We start from the raw sequence: 20,636 nt of genomic DNA on the forward strand, positions 1-20,636 counted from the left end.
AATGATTAAATTTAAACAAGATTATATAATTAGAGACTATATTGAACTTTATACTAAAATGAGAGCAGAAGCTAAAACTGAGCCTGAGAAATATAAATTTAAGTTAATGAATAACTCATTGCTGGTAAAAGTTTTGAGAATCCAATAAAGTATCTAGAAGCAAAGATCCTAACTAATGAATATGAAATACTTAAAGCTGTTAGTAAACCAACATGTAAAGATGTAATTAGATATGAAAACTATACTCTAATAGAATTCTATAAAAAGGAACTACAATTTGACAATTTGATAAACCCATATATCTAGGCTCTACTGTATTGGAGTTAAGTAAACTCCATATGTATAAGTTTTATTATGATGTACTGAAACCATCGCTAGAAGACATCAACCTTCACTATATGGACACGGATAGTTTTATTTTAAGTTATAGTAGAGGTAATGTTGACAACGAGCACATGGACTTGTCTAACATAGATCTGCAAAGCAGGTTCCCCGATTTTCCTATAAAAACAAATAATAAAGTCCCTGGCAAGTTTAAACACGAGCTAGGGAGTAAAATAATAGAAGAATTTATTGTATTAAAACCCAAAACATATAGTATAAAGAACTATGGCGGAAAAGAGAAAGGAATATAGAAAGAAAGTATTGGAAAGCACGAGGAATATTATAATGCTCTAATAGATAATAAGGAAAGGACAGTAGAGGAAAGTAGGATTCAAAAAATAGGAAGTTGTATGACCACAATTAAGATAAGTAAAAGAAGTTTAAGTAATTTTGATGATAAAAGATTTTATGTAAATATTATAAAAAAATATCCCCCTAGATGAGAACATGTATTTATTCAAAAGAGATTTTTTAAATAAAATCAGCCAACAGAGTTCGTCTGCGCCAAACCAACGGACTATGGTAAACCCAGCACTGATCGGTGAAACCGGTTCCCTGATAAACAATATTAAAGAATTAACAATTAAGGAAGATAGAAAGTTTATTGAAGCCGCTATTAGATTATATAATGAACTGTGATAATTATTTTCAAAAAATGACTAGGCTAGATAAATTCATAGAATTAAATCAACTACAAAACTAAACAGAAGAAATAGATTAGAAGATAAATTAAAACAACAAGAATTTTATGGTGAAATAGAAGAGTTATTTGATCCTCTAACTAAAACTTCAAATTGTAATAGTGAAATACTACAAGCCCACCAAACACAAACAATGGAAGCAATCGGTGAAACCGCTTCTCGGATTGGTGAAACTGCTGCGCAGATCCAGGAAGCTGGTTCCCAGACCGATGAAACCAGTTTACGGATAGAAGACAACGCAAACGCATTGAAAGCTTTAGAGTTCTTCCCCGTTCAACAAAGCGGGTTCTCTGTCAGAGAGCCTATCACATTACCAGTTCGAGAGAGCAAGTTGTTTCAACTAAGTAACGAGATGCTTGATATTCTAGCAGATATGTTAAAACAAACGAATATTCAATTACGATTAGTCCCATTCGATGCAAATGAAAATAAGTTTACAATTAATAATGTGCCTACTCATATAACACCGAATGGTATAAAACTTAGAAATAACAACTATGATTTCACTAAAGGTTTCCTTATGTTTATCACTAATAAAAATGTGACAGAAAGAGACATAAAAGGTGATGAAAACAAAATAAAACAATTTCTAAGGGATATCGGTTATAAACAAAGAGGAGATACTAAAAGTAATAGATCGAAAGTTATAAGAAGACTGTCAATTAGTATCGCATCACCGAGAAGAGATTTCTTTAGTAGTGAATCCACTGTTTATGATACTAATGAAGAAGAAGAAGAAGAAGTTAAAGCTAGTGGTCTTACTAAGACTGACCCCAATAGTTTAGTAGAAAGATTAGAATTATTAATACCAGAAACAAAAGCTGGTCATGATGGATTATATGATGAAATTCTAGATATATCTAAGCAACTATTATCTATGAATATTATTAATCAAGAGCAACTAGATAATTTTGTTTTTAACTATGGTAAAATAAATACTGATGGAAAAACAACAACAACAACTATTAGCTAAAGAAGTATTCAGTCCTCAAATAACAAAGTTTAGAAGAGAAAGAATAATACCATTATATAAAGATGAAACAGTTAATTGATGAGTCAGCTGATTTAATTGATAAGTCATCTCTAAGTAAATACAATAATACTTATAAGTTTATATTAACAGTTATAGATATTTTCACAAAATATGCAGGGGCTATTCCATTAAAGAATAAATCTGGTTTATCTATAACTAATGGTTTTAAAATAGTATTAGGTGAACATCCACAAGGTGGCTCTGAACATAGAAAACCAGAAAAGTTATGGGTAGATAGAGGTAGTGAGTCTTACAATAAAACATTTAAATCTTTACTTGAAGAATATGAAACAAAACAATATTCTATTTATAGTGATTTAAAGCTGTCTTTATAGAGAGATTCAATAGAACATTATTACTCATAATTAATAAACCAATGTTCATCAATGGTGATGGTAATTGGGTAAATATATTGAATGATGCAGTCAGAACATATAACAATAACATTCATTCAACAATTAATATGACACCAGTTGATGCTTCTTATAATCCCGATAAGGTTAAATAATCATTCATTTATAGAAAAATTGAACCTAAACTTAAAGTTGGTGATTATGTTAGAAATGCAGATAAACGTAAAATCTTCTCTAAGGGATACACTTCTAATTGGAATAGAGAGTTGTTTAAAGAATGAGATTTTAAAAACACAACAACCAACATATAAGATAGAAGATATGAATGGAGAGATAATAGAAAGTAAAAATTACGAACAGGAATTATTAAAATCTGAGTTTGACTTTGAATCTAATAATAAAGTTTTAGAATCCTTAGACATAATTCTTACTGTAAATAAATACAAAGATGACAAGAATTAGATTCACTCATGCTAAACATCAATGAACATCAACATCAACATCAATGAACAACTTAACACTAAGTAAGGCTCATGGTTTATTCCTAGAAGATAATGATAATATTGACATGCAAGATACTTATAAAATTACAAATGTACATCCTCCGTTAGATGAAGAAGATGTTGTTAATAAAGATTATTGTGACAATAACTTATTATCTTCTAATAAAAAATTAGATATTTTAAGTAAAAACATAACTGAGCAAAGAAAATGTAAATTTGAAGAAGATACAATTGGCCGACTAAATGCAAACATTATTGGTTTGCCATCATCTACAATCAATGGAGATACAGTATGGATTGATGGTGATACAGTTGAACTAGTTTCTCTTGACTCATCTAATATATCTACAATAGCCAATAAGTTGGCTGAAATTGAAACTAATATTGTTCATATTTGCAACAAAGTTTCCGCTGATACCATTTCTAAATATAATGAATTAAAACTGGAGTTTGATAACAATAAGTTTAATCAGTCAATTACTAATATTCAATTGGGCGATGCATGTGTTGATAGATGGAGGGGTTTAAGAGAAAACCATGTTTTAATGATGAAGATAGTTACAAAATATATAATAGCTATATTATTAGAAAGTAAGTTAGTAGACAACAAATAACAAGCAAGGCTAGAGATGCATTATGATTTAGAAAAGAAGATATAATGAAAGATATTGAGAGTTTTTTTACTAATGAAAATGACCAATCCAACAGAACCGAGTGAGAGATTACTATATCCAGATTTGTCATCAGTACCAGAACGATTAATCCGCGAAGCGGCTGAGAAACAGATAAACGAAAAGATTCAAGCTAATGATAAATTTAACAATAACATTAACATTATAAAAGATATTAGAAATTATTATGAAACTTAAACTAATAACTATAATAAGAAGTTAAGTAGAAATAAAAATTATATTAACGTAGCTGTTATAACAGAAATACTATTATCATCAGTTGCGACAACGGCAACAACAACATCAGTTGCATTAAAAGGTATAGAATTACCTTATTCTATACCAACAGCTTTTGCTACAGCAACTATTTGTTGTTCATTATCAAAAACAATTAATACTAAAACAAGAAATAAAATTATAAAGTATTCACAAATGTATATTTTAAGTAAACATTTTAGTGATAAGTTTAACAGAATATATACTAAATCAATGAATGATAATAAAATAGATAATGATGAGTATAATGAATTAGTTAAGGTATATGAGGATTATAAGAAGAATCGGCGAAGCCGAAACTCCGTTGATAAGAAAAACAAGTTAAGTGTTTTTTTTAGATTAATGCTATTAGTGCTTAGTCATAACAATAACTTTAGTAATAATAATATTAGTATTAATATATATAGATAATATTAGAGCTAAGCTTAGTCTTAGTTATACTCATACCCATAGTTATATTTAAACTCTAATATAATTAATTATCTTTTCTTTTTACATAAGTATAAACCTCTTCATTTTTGTACTACTTTTATACCCTCGCCAGTAGTTGCAAATTTAATTAAATCAGGTTTGGCCGATCAAGCAGCTCTAGAGTTTCTACTTGCAGCTGCACTTCCTATATTACTTGCTATTTCTAATGCTGTTACTTGTTCGCAACTTTCTTTCCAAAGTTAACCGTAGCTTTACCAACACTTTTAAAGAAATCTTTCAATCCCTCAGCTTCTATTGTGGCATCAGATTTTCTCATTGACTTATTCCTTCTACATTTAACACAATTACCCTTTAACATTTTAGGACTCTTCACAGATACAAAACCTCTTATATTATTAGTACCACTTTAATGTCTACCACCAAGACAATATGAATTAGTTTTGAACTTATTTAAAAGACACATTTCTATATATAAAAATAGTGGAATTTTAAAAGTATAATCCCTCTGTTGTTATTAAGCCTAAGTCTAAGCCTAAGGTTAGGCCCAAGGCTAAGATTAAGCTTGAAGCTGGAGGCTTATCTCTAGAGAATAAAAAGAAACTAGATATTATTTATGCTAGGGGTTTTGTTAATACAAGAAAGAAATAGTTATAATTATAATTATCAGGTACTGCTTGGCTTGCCACGGATGAAGGCTGTTCGCAGATGATTATAGCTAGAGATATATCTAAAATAATGACTAGGGCCATAGATATAATTATAATTATGATACTATATCAACCATCTTATTTCCATCACTATTAACACTAATAACCTTTCTAGTTAATACTAATGCTTGACATATAACATCTGCAACTCTGCAACTGCAGCACTAAATTTACAATTAAGTTGTATTGACTGTGGTCCTATATGATCACTTTGATATATAGTATCAAATACATATATTCTATAACTACTTTTGAATGTTCTATGATTTATATATGGTTTTATATTATGTTGTATTCCATTATAATCTTCATTAAAGCTAACAATCTCCTTAAACGCCTCATTATAATTATTAGAACCATAATTAATAATCATTCTATCCTCGGGATAAAACTCACTACCGATCTTACCATAACATTCAGTAACATTCATTATATCACATGTAGTTGCATCATGAGTTTGTTCATTAACATTATTATTTTCAAAACCAAATATTATATATTGTGGTCTTTCCATACCACTTTCCATACCTAGATCAAACAGGAAGTTAGTAGCATTGGGTACATTCTTACGTCTTTCTTTCATAATAGCTAAAGTCTACATTATTCTTTTTACTTAAACCCTTTTGTACAATAATTCTATTGTTGTTACTAGGATCAATACTTGGCACACGCCATGATATATCTCTAATATCTATATTAAAATCATTAGCAACTGCATCAGCACCAGCATTAACTCTAAATAGAGCTCCATCATTATTATTTCTTTTTAAAATAAGTTTAAATCCTAAACCATTTATAATCTTTTCTAAATCATTTACGAAACCAAATAGATCACTCATCTTAATCTTCATATACATATGACCTCGTTCTGCAGCAATATGGTCACCTTTAGGTTGATTATCTCTATTACCTTGATTTCTAACAAAACCACTCTCATATTCATCATCAGTACTAGTTAATAACTTATACATCAATAGATTAGGGTGACAATGATCTATATGTTCAATAGTCCTACCACCACTAGTTTCAAGCTTAACTGAACTAAATAATGCAATCAAACCAAAATTAACTAATATGATATTAGCATTATTAGCAAACACACCACCAGCATCATCTAATACAACAAACTCTATCTCTAGATATGAATCATGTAAATTTAAATGATTCTCTTCTCTATTGAGTATGATATTCATGTTAGTATTAACCGTATTCATTGTTGCTAGATTAATTGGTTTATACTTTATAATTTTCTTTTTGTGTATATCATTATTATAACCATAAGTTGTATCCAAATTAAAATCCATTTTTAAAAGATGAAAAATGACAGACAATTTAATTCTATATGAACTAAAAAAGATACATGAAACGCTAACTAAAAATAAAGAAGAGCATACACTTAACTTTAGAATGATAAAGGCAACAGAAAAGTTTAACTTTAGTGAACCTATACTTAACTCGTCAAAAATAGGTGAAGCCCCATAACAAAGCATTTACACCAATTGCATATGAATTAACTGAAATAGCAGAATTAATCAAAAAAGAAGAAACTAATGTTAATGTTATAATAGAACCCGATAAGAATACAATGAAATGTTTAATGAAAATAAATAAGGGTGCAATTAACTTTGATGTAGAAAACTCAATAGCCTCATTACTAGGATTCAGAATAGCAGTTTATAAACAAGGTAAATATACATCTCAGAAAATTGTTGACATTATGGGCTTTAGTAAATAAACATTCATCGTAATGTGATATCTGGTGCTAAAGATAATGGGAATGACACAGACATATTCTATACGTTTACTCTAACAGAACCACCAGATTACTTGATAAATATTATACCAACTAATATCTTGTATCAAATTGTAACTAAAGATAGAATAGAATATATTGAATTTCATATTAAAGGTGAGCATGGAAGACCTATAGATTTTAATGGCGATGTATTAAGTTTTACTTTGCATCTAGTCTAGATATAAACTTAAACTCAGACTAAACTACAAAACTCTCCGATCCCAATTAATTCTTAGTTTACCATTAAAATTTTTATTTTTAGTTATATCATTGACAATGTAATTATAAGGCTCTTTCCATACCTTTTTACATATATTAGCAAAATCATTATAACTAAGTTCAACATTATTATAGAAATCTTGATAAATAGATATGAGGACTTTAACTCTTTGTTCAAATAAAAAAAATTACAATTCTCTCTAACACTCTGTCTATCTATTGTGAATAGATTTTGATTAAGATATATCATATTACAATTATTATGTCCACTCCTACAAAAGTATTCATTAATAACCGGTTATTTGGCTCTAACATCATCGAATATCATTAGTTTCTTTAAATCTTTGGGTAGTTTATCAGGAGATGGTAAATCTCTTATATCTTTAACAAACTCGACAACTGCCTTTGGTTTTATTCCCTCTAAACCCTGATATTGATCGCCAGTAGGTCCAATGATGTATAGCTTCTCAAAATATATACTAGCCAGAATTAGTTTTGTTAATAAGAATGTCTTACCACATTCACTAGGACCAGATACTATACATCTAAAGTTCTCTGGGAGTGTAGCTTCAGTAATTATATTATCATCATTTAGCCATGATTGAAGATCATCATTTATGTTTATAGAAATATTGTTACTAAGACATTCATTGTTGTTAGGGTTACCCTTTTTATGTTTCTCACAAATAGATATATAAATTTATCTCTATCATTATCATTATCATTATCATTATTAGCAAAGCTACTTCGTAGATCATTATCATTATCATTATCATTATCATTAATATTATCATTATCATTATCATTATCATTATCAATGTCATTTCATTATCATTATCATTATAATTATCTTTATCATTAACATTATCATTAGCAATATCATTAACAAAACAACCCAAACAAAAACACTCATTATATATTTCGGGACATTTAACTTGATTAACTAAAATATTCAAAGCAATTTTAATTCTAAGTCCTCTATCAATAAGATAGATCATATATAAACAATAAGCCCCACAATAAGATTCATCATATTGTTCTATTCTTTCATTAGAGCATAGATCAACATGTTCTTCTAGGAATAATGGTGGGGTTTCTACACCAAAAATATCAAAGTAAAATATGGGCCTTTGCCGATGCTTCGCCATTGGACCATCTTCTCTTCTTATAACTAAAACCCAATGTGTACCATCAGTTGGATGTAGATTTACAATAATGTTGAAGTTGAGTTCCCTGATTGTTTTAGGATTCTCATCTCACATTTCTATTTCAATTGGTGTTAGACTTATATCTTTACCTATATCTTTTATTCTGATATCACTCATAGCAATATTATCAATATTAAATTTATTATTGATTTCCTCAAAAGTTAGGATAAGCATTTTTTATATATAAATTTTATATATAAAAATGGATAAAGGAGGTATACTTTTTATTTTTTTATCATAATTGCAATTTGTTTTATATTTTATAATTCGATACCGAGTAAATATACAAAACTAGAGGAAAGCTTTGGTGGATTTATGAATAGGAGTCTAATTAGATTTGAATATGAAAAGTCACCATTTCATACTATTGTTAATGGTGGAACTGGTACGGGCAAAACATATTTTAATAGACAATATTTAAAATTATATTAAGATCAAGATCCGAACCAAGACCAAAACCAAAACCAACAGCAAGCTAAAAATATAATCATTGTATGTAAAGATGACAGCGATTGGATAGATCCTGAGACTAGTGAGTTTTATATTGGAATGAATAAGGATGATATAAATATGATCACATCAAAAAATAAGTCTAAATTCAAAGAGAGCGTAATTTTTCTTGATGATATGGGCGTTAAGTTAAATAAGGATGTAGCTTATTATTTCACAGAAGGAAGACATTATGATATTCAAATGATTGTGATGTGTCATAAACCAGCTCAAAGAATTAATACAGCATGAATGAGTTGTGATACTAATTATTTAACAACTTATATTGGAGCTGATCTATTTTAAAATTTTAATGAAATTTATAAATGTGAACATAACTTCAAAAAAAATAATTAGTGAGTTAAATAGTATTTATTATAATTGTACAGATGGAATGTCAGATGAGCTTCGTTATGGCATAATTAAATTTAATAGGAAAGAGAATAATATTATTATCATTGATAAGAATAGAACTATGATATATGACTCAAGAGTTGGTTTCATTGATTTAAAAGCTCTTAGTTCAAAAAGTTAAGTAGAAAGAGAAGATAAAAAGAAACGTATAACATATATGAAACCACTCATGATTAATGCTAATGATAGAAATGTTTTTAATCACGATAACTCTATATTCTATTTTAATAAACTTCTTAAGTTAAATAATATTAAAATACAGAATGATGTTCTAACGCAAGAAATGGTTACAGGAAAAAATATAAAAAATTTATCAACTGTTGGTGGAAATATAAGTTCAGGTTTATTTATAATGAGTTACATTTATCCTGATATGATATCAAGAAATGCTGGAAATATAGCAATTTGAGCAAGCACAATGTTGAATAGAGTAAGTACATTGGTTAAAATTGGATATGGAGAAGAGTTGGATAATGATCTACGAAGTAGCTTTGCTAATTCCCGAAGTGGCTTTGCCAATAGTGAAATATGGGTAAAGCCCAATCCACGAAATACAAAACAAGAGGAATATATAAATGAAGAGGATGGGATTTTAAATAGAAAGGGGGGAAAGTATTTAAGCAATCTAAATAAAAGAATAAAGAATCTAGAGATGAGATTATGAATTTTATTGGAGATAAAAAAGAATTAGACCTTGAAGTGATTTTAGATAGAAGATGTAAAACTAATATGCTCAGTTTGACGGGAAAGAAATATTTAGCTGAGTATATCACATCAAAAGATAACGCTAAAGATATAATTGAAATCTTCACTAGATAAAATTTATAATCAGTGAACGAAATTTATTCGTGGTTTACCAAACTGTTTCGCAGATTTTACCCCATCATAAATGGTTATGAAATGTTTAGAGTGTAATCATAAATGTGGAGCGTCCTTTAATCTAGCTTTTCATTATTCAATATGTCATGAAGTTAAAATTGGTAAATGTGTGTGTGGTGATAAAACATTAAGCGGTATTTGCATAAAAACTGATTGTTCTTTTAAAGATGAATTTGGATATAGTCCTAGTATTGGCTCTAGCTCTAATCCTAGCTCTAGCCCTAATCCTAGCTCTAGCTCTAGCTCTAGCCCTAATCCGCGAAGCGGTTACAACAATCCAGGCATTGATCCTAGCCCTAATCCTGAAGTTATAACTAGATGTTGTAATAGATGTAATTATGTAAAACCATTAACAGATTTTGATAAAAGCAAGTATACATGTAGAAATGGTACTTCTACTAAAGTTAGTTGTCTATATTGCCCTTCTATTGTGAGAAATGATGGAATGAATGCTCATGTAAAAAGACAACATCCAGATGTGGATATACCTAAAGGATTTACTGGAAATCTGCAAAGCAGTTGGGGAACCAAGACGGAAGGTCCTTACACTGATCTGACCCCCAATCCACGAAGTTGTTACACCAATCCTATTATTACACAAAATGAAGAAAGTTGTTCATGTAATTATTATAATTTTGTCTCATTTCTTATTAATAATGGGATAAATATAGAAAACGTTAAAAAAAATATAAATTTATTGAAGAGTATAGATAATTTAAAAATAAAAAATAAAAAATTCATAAAAATTTAGATAATTTTAAAATTTTTTTAAAAAAGAGGGAAATCACTTTTTAAGCGTGAAAAATCGTGATTTTGTACTGGGGCATCACTCCGATAGGGGAAATTTCTCTCCTAAAGAGTGATTCGCTCTTATAAGAGGTATTTCGCTCTTATTTTGAAATTTGCTTTATTTTTTTTTGATAAATTATTAAATTTTGCTATTACTTTGGGTTTTAGCCTAATTATGACTTGGCCAAGTAATAAATAAAAACAAGGACCTTAATATTATATAAATATTAGCAAAATTTAAAATTTATAAAAGAGTTAAGCTGGTTTTTTATTCAAGTTATCCTCGAAGTGGTTACATCAATTTTCGAAATTGGTTTTACGTGTTTTTTACACGGTCTCACTAGTTTTATACTAGTATCTGGGGACGTCCACTGGAGTCAGTGGGGATAGAACCCAAACTATTCGTCTGATAACAGATAATTACCAGCTTAACTCGACACTAGTGGTTTGCACTAAGTGAGACAAGAAATGATAGGTTTTGAGTGAATATAAAGGTAATATGTAGTAGTGGATAAAACAAGCTTATATATAGTAGTGAATAAAATGGGGGTATAAGCAAGTAGTAGGTATATAGAGTAGTGGGTGGAAGGTGCTCGAACAAGTGCATGAAAATTTTTTGAGGTGTTTTTACTACGTAAAAATAGTTCAAAAAATTGAAATGCGCTTGGAGAGCACCTTTTACCCACTACTATTATGTCAAAATCTGGCTATATCAGTCTCAAGATCTAAAATCGCTCTTCAGTCCCATATTGCCAGGTTAATTTGTCGGGATAATTCGCCAAAAAATCATTGCCCAGATATTACCCACTCGGGTTGACCCCATAAATCAAACAGTTACAAAATTAGAACTTCATATTATGGCGTCTATGAAAAGATGTAGTCATAGAACTTTCATAAAAGGTAGTTCTACAAAATTAAGTTTTCATGAATATTTTGAATACATCATGAAAAGGAGGGGAAAATATGTTTAGATAAACGAACTTAAAAAATTGAAATATTGAGTTTTAAGCTATATATATCGTGTTATGGAAAAAAGAGCCTCCGTTTTTGCTTAAATCATGAGGACTCACAAAAAAACCAAGACTCTTTAAATGCTTCCTTTCTGTTGCCGTGGAGAATTAGTAACCACAGAACTCTCATATTATGGAAAAGTTGTAGTCATAAAACTTCCATATATGGAAAAATTTTAGTCATTGAACTTTCATTTATGGCAAAGTTATAGTTTTACCAATCTTAAAACCTTTTTTGATTTATGCAGTCAATGGTCCATAATGTGAAAGTTCTATGATTAAAATTTTTTTTCAACCCGCGCAATTTTGCATAGTACCAAAAAAGTATCCTACATCTTATACCATTGTTGAATTGGGTAGTATCCAATATCTCCCCGCTCATTGGATGAGACGAAAAATTTAGGTTTTAATAACTGGGCGATGGAGCTTCGTTTGTAGAAAAAATTTAAAGATATTTGATTTACAGCATTATATTCCTAACTATCTTCTATAAGACACGAAATTTATTTTATAATTGACCCGTGGGACTTGATTTGAAACCATCCGAACATGAGATCAAGTTAACCTCTTGTAAGTATGATAAAACTCGCTTGTAAAACAAATTCAGATGCTGGTCTGTGTAGCATAGTTCAAAAGTTTGAAAATCAATATAATTTTCAGCATTGTTTTTCCTTTCAAGGAATGATTAATTTTTTTATTGTGCGAATCACCAAGAAAACACTCGTGTTTGTCTTTTTATCACTGGGTTTAGTTTATTTCAACAAAGATTCGGCGAATCAAAAGAATAGTATTTCGAAAGGTTAAATTATACAATTTCTATCATATACAAGATCAAACTGATGATTGTGATATATAGTAGCGCAGTGGGCAACAAAAATGGGAGTAAAATTTTGAGTTCTAGTCTTTGTCTTTCTTCAGATAGTAATCTGCCTTCATCACATAAAAGTAAACCCAATAAAACGTGAACAAAGTCACGAATGAGGTGGGAAACCAAATCCTGGAATACACTTCAATCCTAGAAGCTGTCCATCTTGGTAGTTTTTGGGTAGTAGGCTGAATAATGTCCGCACTTGTTAGTGGGGTTAAAAGTCGGGCGCTGGTCGACACGCCCCCGTCAGGGTTCAAAGTTGAGGTCAAACTTAGAGGGCTTTTCCCACCTGCCCCGCTTCCACCCCCCGTGGGGGAGAGTTGTAACCCTGCCGACGATACGGAATCCTTCAAGATGTCATTTGCAAAGAAGGGATCTAAGTCTTGCAGTAAATTCATGTTTCGTATGCTGTTGATTGTGGAGAGATATTCCTTCTGTTTCTCCTTCTTTTCCTTGATTTGAGCCGCTATTTTCTTCTCTTTTGATCCCAGATATATGACTGTGGCAAACTCAAGCAAGCCTGAAAAACCACGACTTAAATATGTACTTCAAGTAGATCTATTATAACTCAGCCCCGCACTGTTTTTTATCATCCTATTTACAAATTTTGTGTCTTTATACAGCTCTTTATTGTGTAAAAAAGTCTGGTCGGTCACCTTTGGACCAATCCAGCTTGAATGATGTACCACGTAAGAGTTTCAGACGCAACAAAGCTGCCAGAGTCGCCAAAAGAGAGCGATGCTCGCAAAAAGAACAGTATGCTATGTGCTCAATGATGCACTATGGTACCAAAAAGCTACACACCTGAAGAATTTTTGGAAAGCGCCAAAAATTAAATAATACAGTATCTTCAGTTCAGATCAGATCTCTGGTATCATGTCTATACGCCTTTTGCTTTTAAAACATCTATTAGTCTGTTTTTATAGTTTTCATAAAATTTTCCGCCGATATCTGAGTAACATTTGCGACCCTTTTTTCCACTTTTTCCCAAATAACTGTCTGTTTTGTACTTTTTGTTTCAAAATTCTTCAAAAATTCTTAACTGGAATCAGATGGGGAATAATTGTCCGCCATTCCAGTACCTCCCAATTTTAAAAGTCCTAAAAGGTCAGTTTATATAGAAATTTTCAAGTAAATTAGGATCTTTCGCTTGTTTGAAGATCTAACTCAAAACTTCTGTCCATCCAATTGCATTGTACTGATTAACAGAAGTTACCGCTTGTCCGAATTCAATTTTTTTCTCCAAAAATCTTGCTCTATTTTGCCGAAGAAAACAGTTCTTTCGCTGGAGATGCATCTGGCTCGCTAATTTTTCGGTAACGATTGTATACACGATGAATACTGGTTCTTTATTTTAAGCTGAGGTTCTTTTGGTTTTTGTCCCTTAGAAGCGTACATTTTGAATTGCAATTGCATGGAAACAGCAAAAGAAGAAGCAGCTTAACAGTCCAAGCGACTGCGATATAGGACGCAAAATCATCCACTCTTCTCTCAGGAGTCTTGTAAAATCTAAGCAGATGTCGTCGACTTGAACTGGTACACGTCATGAAAAAATCTTGATTTTGGCACAACAGTCGCAGCTGTTTTAGTAACTTTTGAATGCGCGCTTCAAAGTCCATAAACGGTACTTAAGATCACGATCAACGTAAGAAGCAGGAAAGTTATTAGCAACAAAATAACTTCCAGCTAGCATCCAAGTAAAAATTCAACCATTTTTTTCAGACCTTTTTAATTTTTTCTTTTAATCTCTTTAAAATCTTAAGAGCTGTTTCAAGGTTTCTTTGAAGCAGTATCGTTTTCTTTCTTACCTCCAAACACGTATCCGAAGCAGATTCCAAAGTAGACGTCCAGGGCCTTGACAGCGGAGACGTTAGGCAATTTGGCATTTGTAGATCCTATTAGGGTAATGAGTGACAAGACTGTTGTGATGGATAGACACGCTCTGCCGGGGATACCCTCTCGGTTGATCCAAAAAGCCACCTTGTATAAAGACAACATTACAATATTTAAACCGCATCGTACTGAGTATATATACTCAGCATGGTCGCCGTTTTCCGCACACATGTATTAAGATCGGGAAAATAAGTAAGTGCAAAAAACGGTGACACGCTCAAACGCTGATATTTATGTCGGTAGTGTTCGCATTTTAAGTGTGCGTAAAATGGTGACAGTTTATCTACAATGTTCACTTTGTCTTTGCTCTCAGCAAATGGGATTTTCAAAACATAATGAATACAATTATGATTCCAGATCTATTCTGTGTCAGTCCCCCAAGTGTTTTTGTTCGATGGCACCTTTATGCGTAAAAAGATTTTTGCGTTATCCCTTAAGATCTTGCGGTTATATTATAGGATGCTACAATTAAAAGATAGTTATGATATAAGATCTGACAAGATTACTGGCCACCCTGCATGTTTCTTACAAGTTCATTCCGGTCGAGTTGTACTCTTATTGATTCGCTTCTGCGATTTTTTTTTCATTTAATCCATTAAAAACGCGAGAAACTGTTGAGCTCATTTGGGTATTTTTAAAGCACTTTTCAAATTGCAGTTGATTTTCAAGATAAGAAAATCAAATTGTATTGACGAAAAACATAATTGTCATTATCCATCTCGTTATAAAGTTACATATTTGCAGCTTACAATAAACATTTTATAAATTGTTATAACTTGTTGGTTATGTTGCTCTGAATTTTACCCCATTTTACTTGGTATTCGATGAGAAAAGATTCGTTTTAGAGTTAAAGTCCAATAATTACCCCAGGCGAGACCGGATAGTTATCTTGCAAAATTCTGCCAGAAAATGGTTATCTTGCAATATCTGCCAGAAAAATGGCTATCTTGCAAGATTTGCAGGAAAAGGGTCTTATTGTTAAAAAAGTTCAAAACAGTGGCAAGTTTTCCTTGATAAAATGAACCAGAGATTTTTTTCGTATTAACTATATTGCTCAAATCACTGTGGGATTTCGCTATATCATAACAAGTGATAAAAGAAACTTTGAAAAAGTTCTAAATATGTATGTTCTTCAAACCGTTTTGCTAACCGTATTGCTATGATCCTATAGGACCGGAATAAAAAGTTCTTAATGAAATCCAAGTTATTTTTTGATAGACTATGCTCATGATCATCAACAATTTTAAATACATTTTGAAAATTAGAGTTGCAAAATTAATTGATCAAACAAAAAAGTGGCCGACAAATGGACCAGAATTTTTGCAATACAGTCAGACAAAACCCATCCAATTGCATGGGCTATTGAAACGGATTTCATGCGTTTGTTTTTGTTCTCGGAAGCGAAATGAAATCAGAAGTTTTTGATAGCTCTCTTCTTTTTTGCTCAAGGAGAGGAATACAAACTAAAACACACATGTGCACATTTTAAATGCCGAAAGTCTGCAGTGCTAGAAGTTAAAATGTCAGAAGTTGCTACTTAGCCAGAAGTTGAATTTCGTTGACTTTCGTCATTTTAAAACGTGCGCGTTTCGTGTTTCAAGCACGGTTAAGTGACTCTGCAGAAGTCACTTCGAAATTCTGACTTAATATCTCGAACCGCTTCGCGGTTCTCGATAAACGCCAGAAGTTCTCCTTGACTTCAAGCAGAGTCACGTAACCATTAGTGAAATCAAGTTTATACCTTCAATAGAAGCGTTAATGGTATAGAATTTTGGGGACATTCCAATAATAGCCCGTGCTCAGTGGTCATTCAACTTACAGACCCCCACCCCTCCCGCATTACTATAAACCAATCATAAAATTGGTCAAAAATTCGTGGGGTTCTCTCACAGAGCCCGTCATCTGCAATTGATAGAGCAAACGAAAGGTCGAGAAAATTGCAAAAAAAAAATATTATTCTTTTCCCATCCATCCTCTAATCCAGAAACCATGAACTTTTCTCCATCGGGGGCTATTTGTAGGCCCTCCGGATTTAAAAAATTTCTTCAAAGACGAGCGTTCACTAATTTGCGGATAAAATTTCTGGGCTTATTTGAGAATATTTTTTGTTTCTTTTTCATGACTGCTTTGTCGGGGTCTGTTTTGAGATTTAAGACCACTTTTCTGGGATTGTTTTTGTCTGGACTGTTTTGTGCGTGCAGACACGATGTGAATGGCATTCTGTTAAACGCACCCAGGAGCAGACGACGATGAGGGTGCTGGGAATGTAAGATTGTAGGATGAAGTAAAGGAGGTCTCTCTTGAACACAAATTCAATTTCCAGATCAGAAAAAGATCCTGTCGAGAAACCGAGTGTGTAGTTCAGCAGTTTGTAGTCTATCACCTAAAAACAGTTTCACCATTTAAGGTCATAATGAATCAAAATTAGTATCTACTTCTACATGGGTTTTCCCATCATACAATTATGTGCCCAAAAAGACCAAGTTCGAGAACCCAGACGGAAGTAACCTGTGAATAGACTATATCAGTCCCTGGTCCCAACTTTCCTGCGTTCGAACCCGCTTCCAGATCCTGTATTTTTAGTCTGGCCAATTTCTGTCCGAACATTGGTCTGGGTGTACTAAAAAGTGTATCATATACGAAACCTCTAAATTAGTCAAAATTGTGTCCTGAAAATATAAAATTCCCTGATGTTACTCGGTGCATATGTTTATATTTATTTTTCAAAAAAGTTTTCAACAATTCATGCAGATCAAATTTAGTTAAGTTAAGTGGTGGGTTCGCTAATTGGCCCGCAAAGAAACAGGATAACAAGACATGACGATCGGACTTGAGTCTCAAAGCATTTCACCGCTGGATTAGCATATATCAAAAGTAAAACCAAAATTCAGTTCTGAAATAATGAATATCAAGTGTTTTTTTAGTTTATACACAGTTTATCCTCATTATGATAAAATTGATGTTATTGGGTTCACCCAGGCTTATTTTATCCTGTATTCTTCGAAAAATTATTCATTCAGCAAAATCAATTATGAGCAGCATACTGTCATAGTTTTGGAGATAATAACTGGTGAAAACTAAAGTGATACTATAGTATTACCGCTTTTTATAATTAAGCTAGTTTGTTGGTAATTACCAGAAATAGAAATTAGCTCAGTGGTTACGAATTGTTACACAAATTAAAAATTGCAATGCAGATGATCGAATAGCAGATAAATGTTTTTTTTATGTACGGGTAAAAAACACTTGACAAAGTTACGCTTACGCTCTTTAGAAGAAACTTCTAATCAATACTCTTGCGACGTGGATCGGAAAATTTGGATCTATTTTAGCAGAATAGATCCAAAATTTTAGAACCTTTCTGCCCGGGCTGACCATCCAGAGCATTGCAATACTGAACCAGTGTAAATCCATAGACTGTATATAGCCACTTTTACACTTGTACATGTTATGTTCATGTCAAAATATAGACTGATCAGTCTATTTTTCAGAGTATAATTGGTATTCTGTTTTTTACCTGATTTTGATCTGTCCATTACTGTTTTCATACAATTATCAGCTTAATTAACATTATTGTGTACGTCTTGTCAGCCTGAAACCATTCTGTTCTAAACTTGTTTCAGCTCTATTTGTCAGCCAAAAATACACTGTTTTTAACCTGTTTCAGCGCTGATTTTGCATGCTTTTCTGACATGCTCAGCATGTTTCAACATTTTCGAAAATTTTACACTACTAATTTTACACTGAAATTATTCTGAACAGTCTCAATAGCTGTTCTGTTTTTTTTCTGGGCATAATGGCCAATTTTTTAATGTAAATAAGCTGTTTCAGTACTGGTCTTACAAGATAATATGGAGATACTCAGGTTCAGTACTGAATTACTCTGGGTGGTAAGCCCGGGTGAGAAATATGCAGCATCTACACTATGGTACCAAAAAGCTACGTACACCTAAAGATTTTTAAAAAAGCAATAGAAACAACAAATAATATAACATTTTGAGTTCAAATTAGTTCTCTAATAACGCGTCATTACACCTTTAGCTTTTTTAACGTCTAGTAGACGGTTTGTATAGTTTTCATACAGGTTTCTCACGACGTCTGCGTCAATTTCATTCCAAATTTCATACAATTTTTCTACTAAATTTTCCCAAAAAACTGTCTGTTTTCGTAACCGCTGCTTCAAAATCGCCCATAAATTTTCAATAGGATTCTGATCTGGACTGTATGCGGGCCATTCCAGTACCTCCCAATCGTTTTCTTGGAAGAAATTGCCGATAATTTTCGATTTGTGCACAGGAGCATTATCTTGCTGAAAAATAAGGTCCAGGAAATGCATTTTTCTTCGTAAATTTTCAAAATTTCCAAATAACTGACAGCGTCTAGCTTGTTTGGACACTTAAAAAGCAATTTCAGTCCATCTGATCGTATTACACCCCAAAACATAAGTGATCGTTTGTCCGAACTCAAATTTTTTGTGTTTTTTCAAGAAATCTCGTTCCATTTCTTCGAAAAACTCTAACGATTCCGTCGCTGGAGATGCGCACCCTTGTTTCATCATTAAAAATCACATTCTGCCAGAAAGAGAACGGCTTCTTGAGCATATTGAAACACCATTTTGAACGAAAACACTTGCTTTTCTTCTTCAAACTGACTTGAAAAAACGCCATATTTTTTGAGAATTCGCCTAACTGTACCTCTGCAAATTGTATCGTAGCAAGAGAAAGCGTTATGAGCCACACGAATTCGCTCCAGTGAGGTTTTGGTATCTTTCAAAACATCAGCAACTAACTTTTTTTCTGATTTTTTTGACAATTAGGGGGGTCTTCCGCTCGATTTTTGGGCCTCGAAACTGCTGTTTTTCAGGTAACGGTTGTATGCATACTGTGCTCTGGATCTTGATTTTAATTTGAGTTGCTTTTGTATTTTAGACCATGAAAATCCGACATCTCTAAGCGTAACAACTTGGCAAACGGTATAAGAACAAAGCGGTTTAACCATCTTTTCTGTTTAAGCGGAGAAAGTGAGAATGAAATATCTCTTAAAACTTCTAAATTTCACACCTTTTTTCACGCCTTGTCGCAAATCATGCTTATGAAGCACGAATCATGCTTTAAAAGCAGAAATCATGCTGTACGTAGCTTTTTGGTACCATAGTGTATTTATGGGTAACCTGGAACTGGGCAAGTTGTTTGTTGCCAGTGATGTCTACACTCTCCTCATTGCCATCGTGCCACTGGAGGGAGAGGTCTTTGGTAGTGTAGCCGTAGCACTCCACAAGCAGTGAACAAACTTGGGTGTCCATTGGAAACACATGTAGGTCCATGGGACATTTGGCTATCACGGTTGTGCGGCTGCTGTAATTGTAAAACGTTTATAATTGGTTATCATGCCAGGATGATTTTTCCGGAACCGAAAAAAAACTAATTTCAAAAAGGCTGTTGCTATTTACAAACCAATGAAAAATATGAAGAAAATATTGATAATTAACACATAAGCCAACACTATTCGACTTATAAACGTTTAGGCTGCGACTACCAATGTCAAGTTGAATTTTTCAACTTAAAGTTACGTCATGTAAAATTAAAATGATTTCAGCTCATGTAAGAAACAACAGCAAAATTCAAATTCTTGGAATATTTTTCAATTGACAAACAAAAAATATAGACAACTTCAATTTTGAACCGTTCGATTTGGACTTTGAATTCTTAAATGACATTAAATTGTCAAACAGGACCAGGCTTCATTCATTTCAATTACTTTATTTTTTCCTATTGAAACGAAGATCAGTCTAAATTCAAGTTAGACGGTTTAAATTCAAACTACACCAGCAGAACTGCTGTTTTCAACTGCAGTTCCTCGTCAAAATGGCAAAAGAACGACCATCGTTTAAGCGCCTCGTGGGATGGCGGAACAACTATCGGCAGGACCTGAATACTAACTATTGACTAGCGTATCCATCGTTCTAACAAGCTGTGACAACCTTGGTAAAATTTTTAAGGAAGAGGTCAACCA

General features: G+C 32.1%; 2 protein-coding genes across 24 annotated transcripts in view; one reads left to right on the forward strand and one right to left on the reverse strand.

Annotated features, from left to right (window-relative positions):
* Positions 1-20,636, forward strand: part of LOC142339038 (methylglutaconyl-CoA hydratase, mitochondrial-like) — a 398,030-nt gene that overhangs the window by 101,722 nt on the left and 275,672 nt on the right. The gene's annotated exons all lie outside the window — the stretch shown is intronic.
* LOC142339036 (gamma-aminobutyric acid receptor subunit pi-like) overlaps positions 12,652-20,636 on the reverse strand; it is a 62,088-nt gene continuing 54,103 nt past the window's right edge. For all 23 annotated transcript variants that reach the window (XM_075388678.1, XM_075388666.1, XM_075388662.1 and 20 more), the window contains 4 exons: positions 19,795-19,978; positions 16,858-17,007; positions 14,540-14,711; positions 12,652-13,251 (listed from right to left, as the gene is read on the reverse strand). In XM_075388678.1, the coding sequence (XP_075244793.1) occupies positions 12,761-13,251; positions 14,540-14,711; positions 16,858-17,007; positions 19,795-19,978 (997 nt within the window). In that variant the 3' untranslated portion in view covers positions 12,652-12,760. The remainder of the gene's footprint in view (positions 13,252-14,539; positions 14,712-16,857; positions 17,008-19,794; positions 19,979-20,636) is intronic.

The sequence above is a fragment of the Convolutriloba macropyga genome, chromosome 5 (genome assembly GCF_964194025.1).
Source record: "Convolutriloba macropyga chromosome 5, txConMacr16.3, whole genome shotgun sequence".
Classification (NCBI taxonomy): Eukaryota; Metazoa; Xenacoelomorpha; order Acoela; family Convolutidae; genus Convolutriloba; species Convolutriloba macropyga.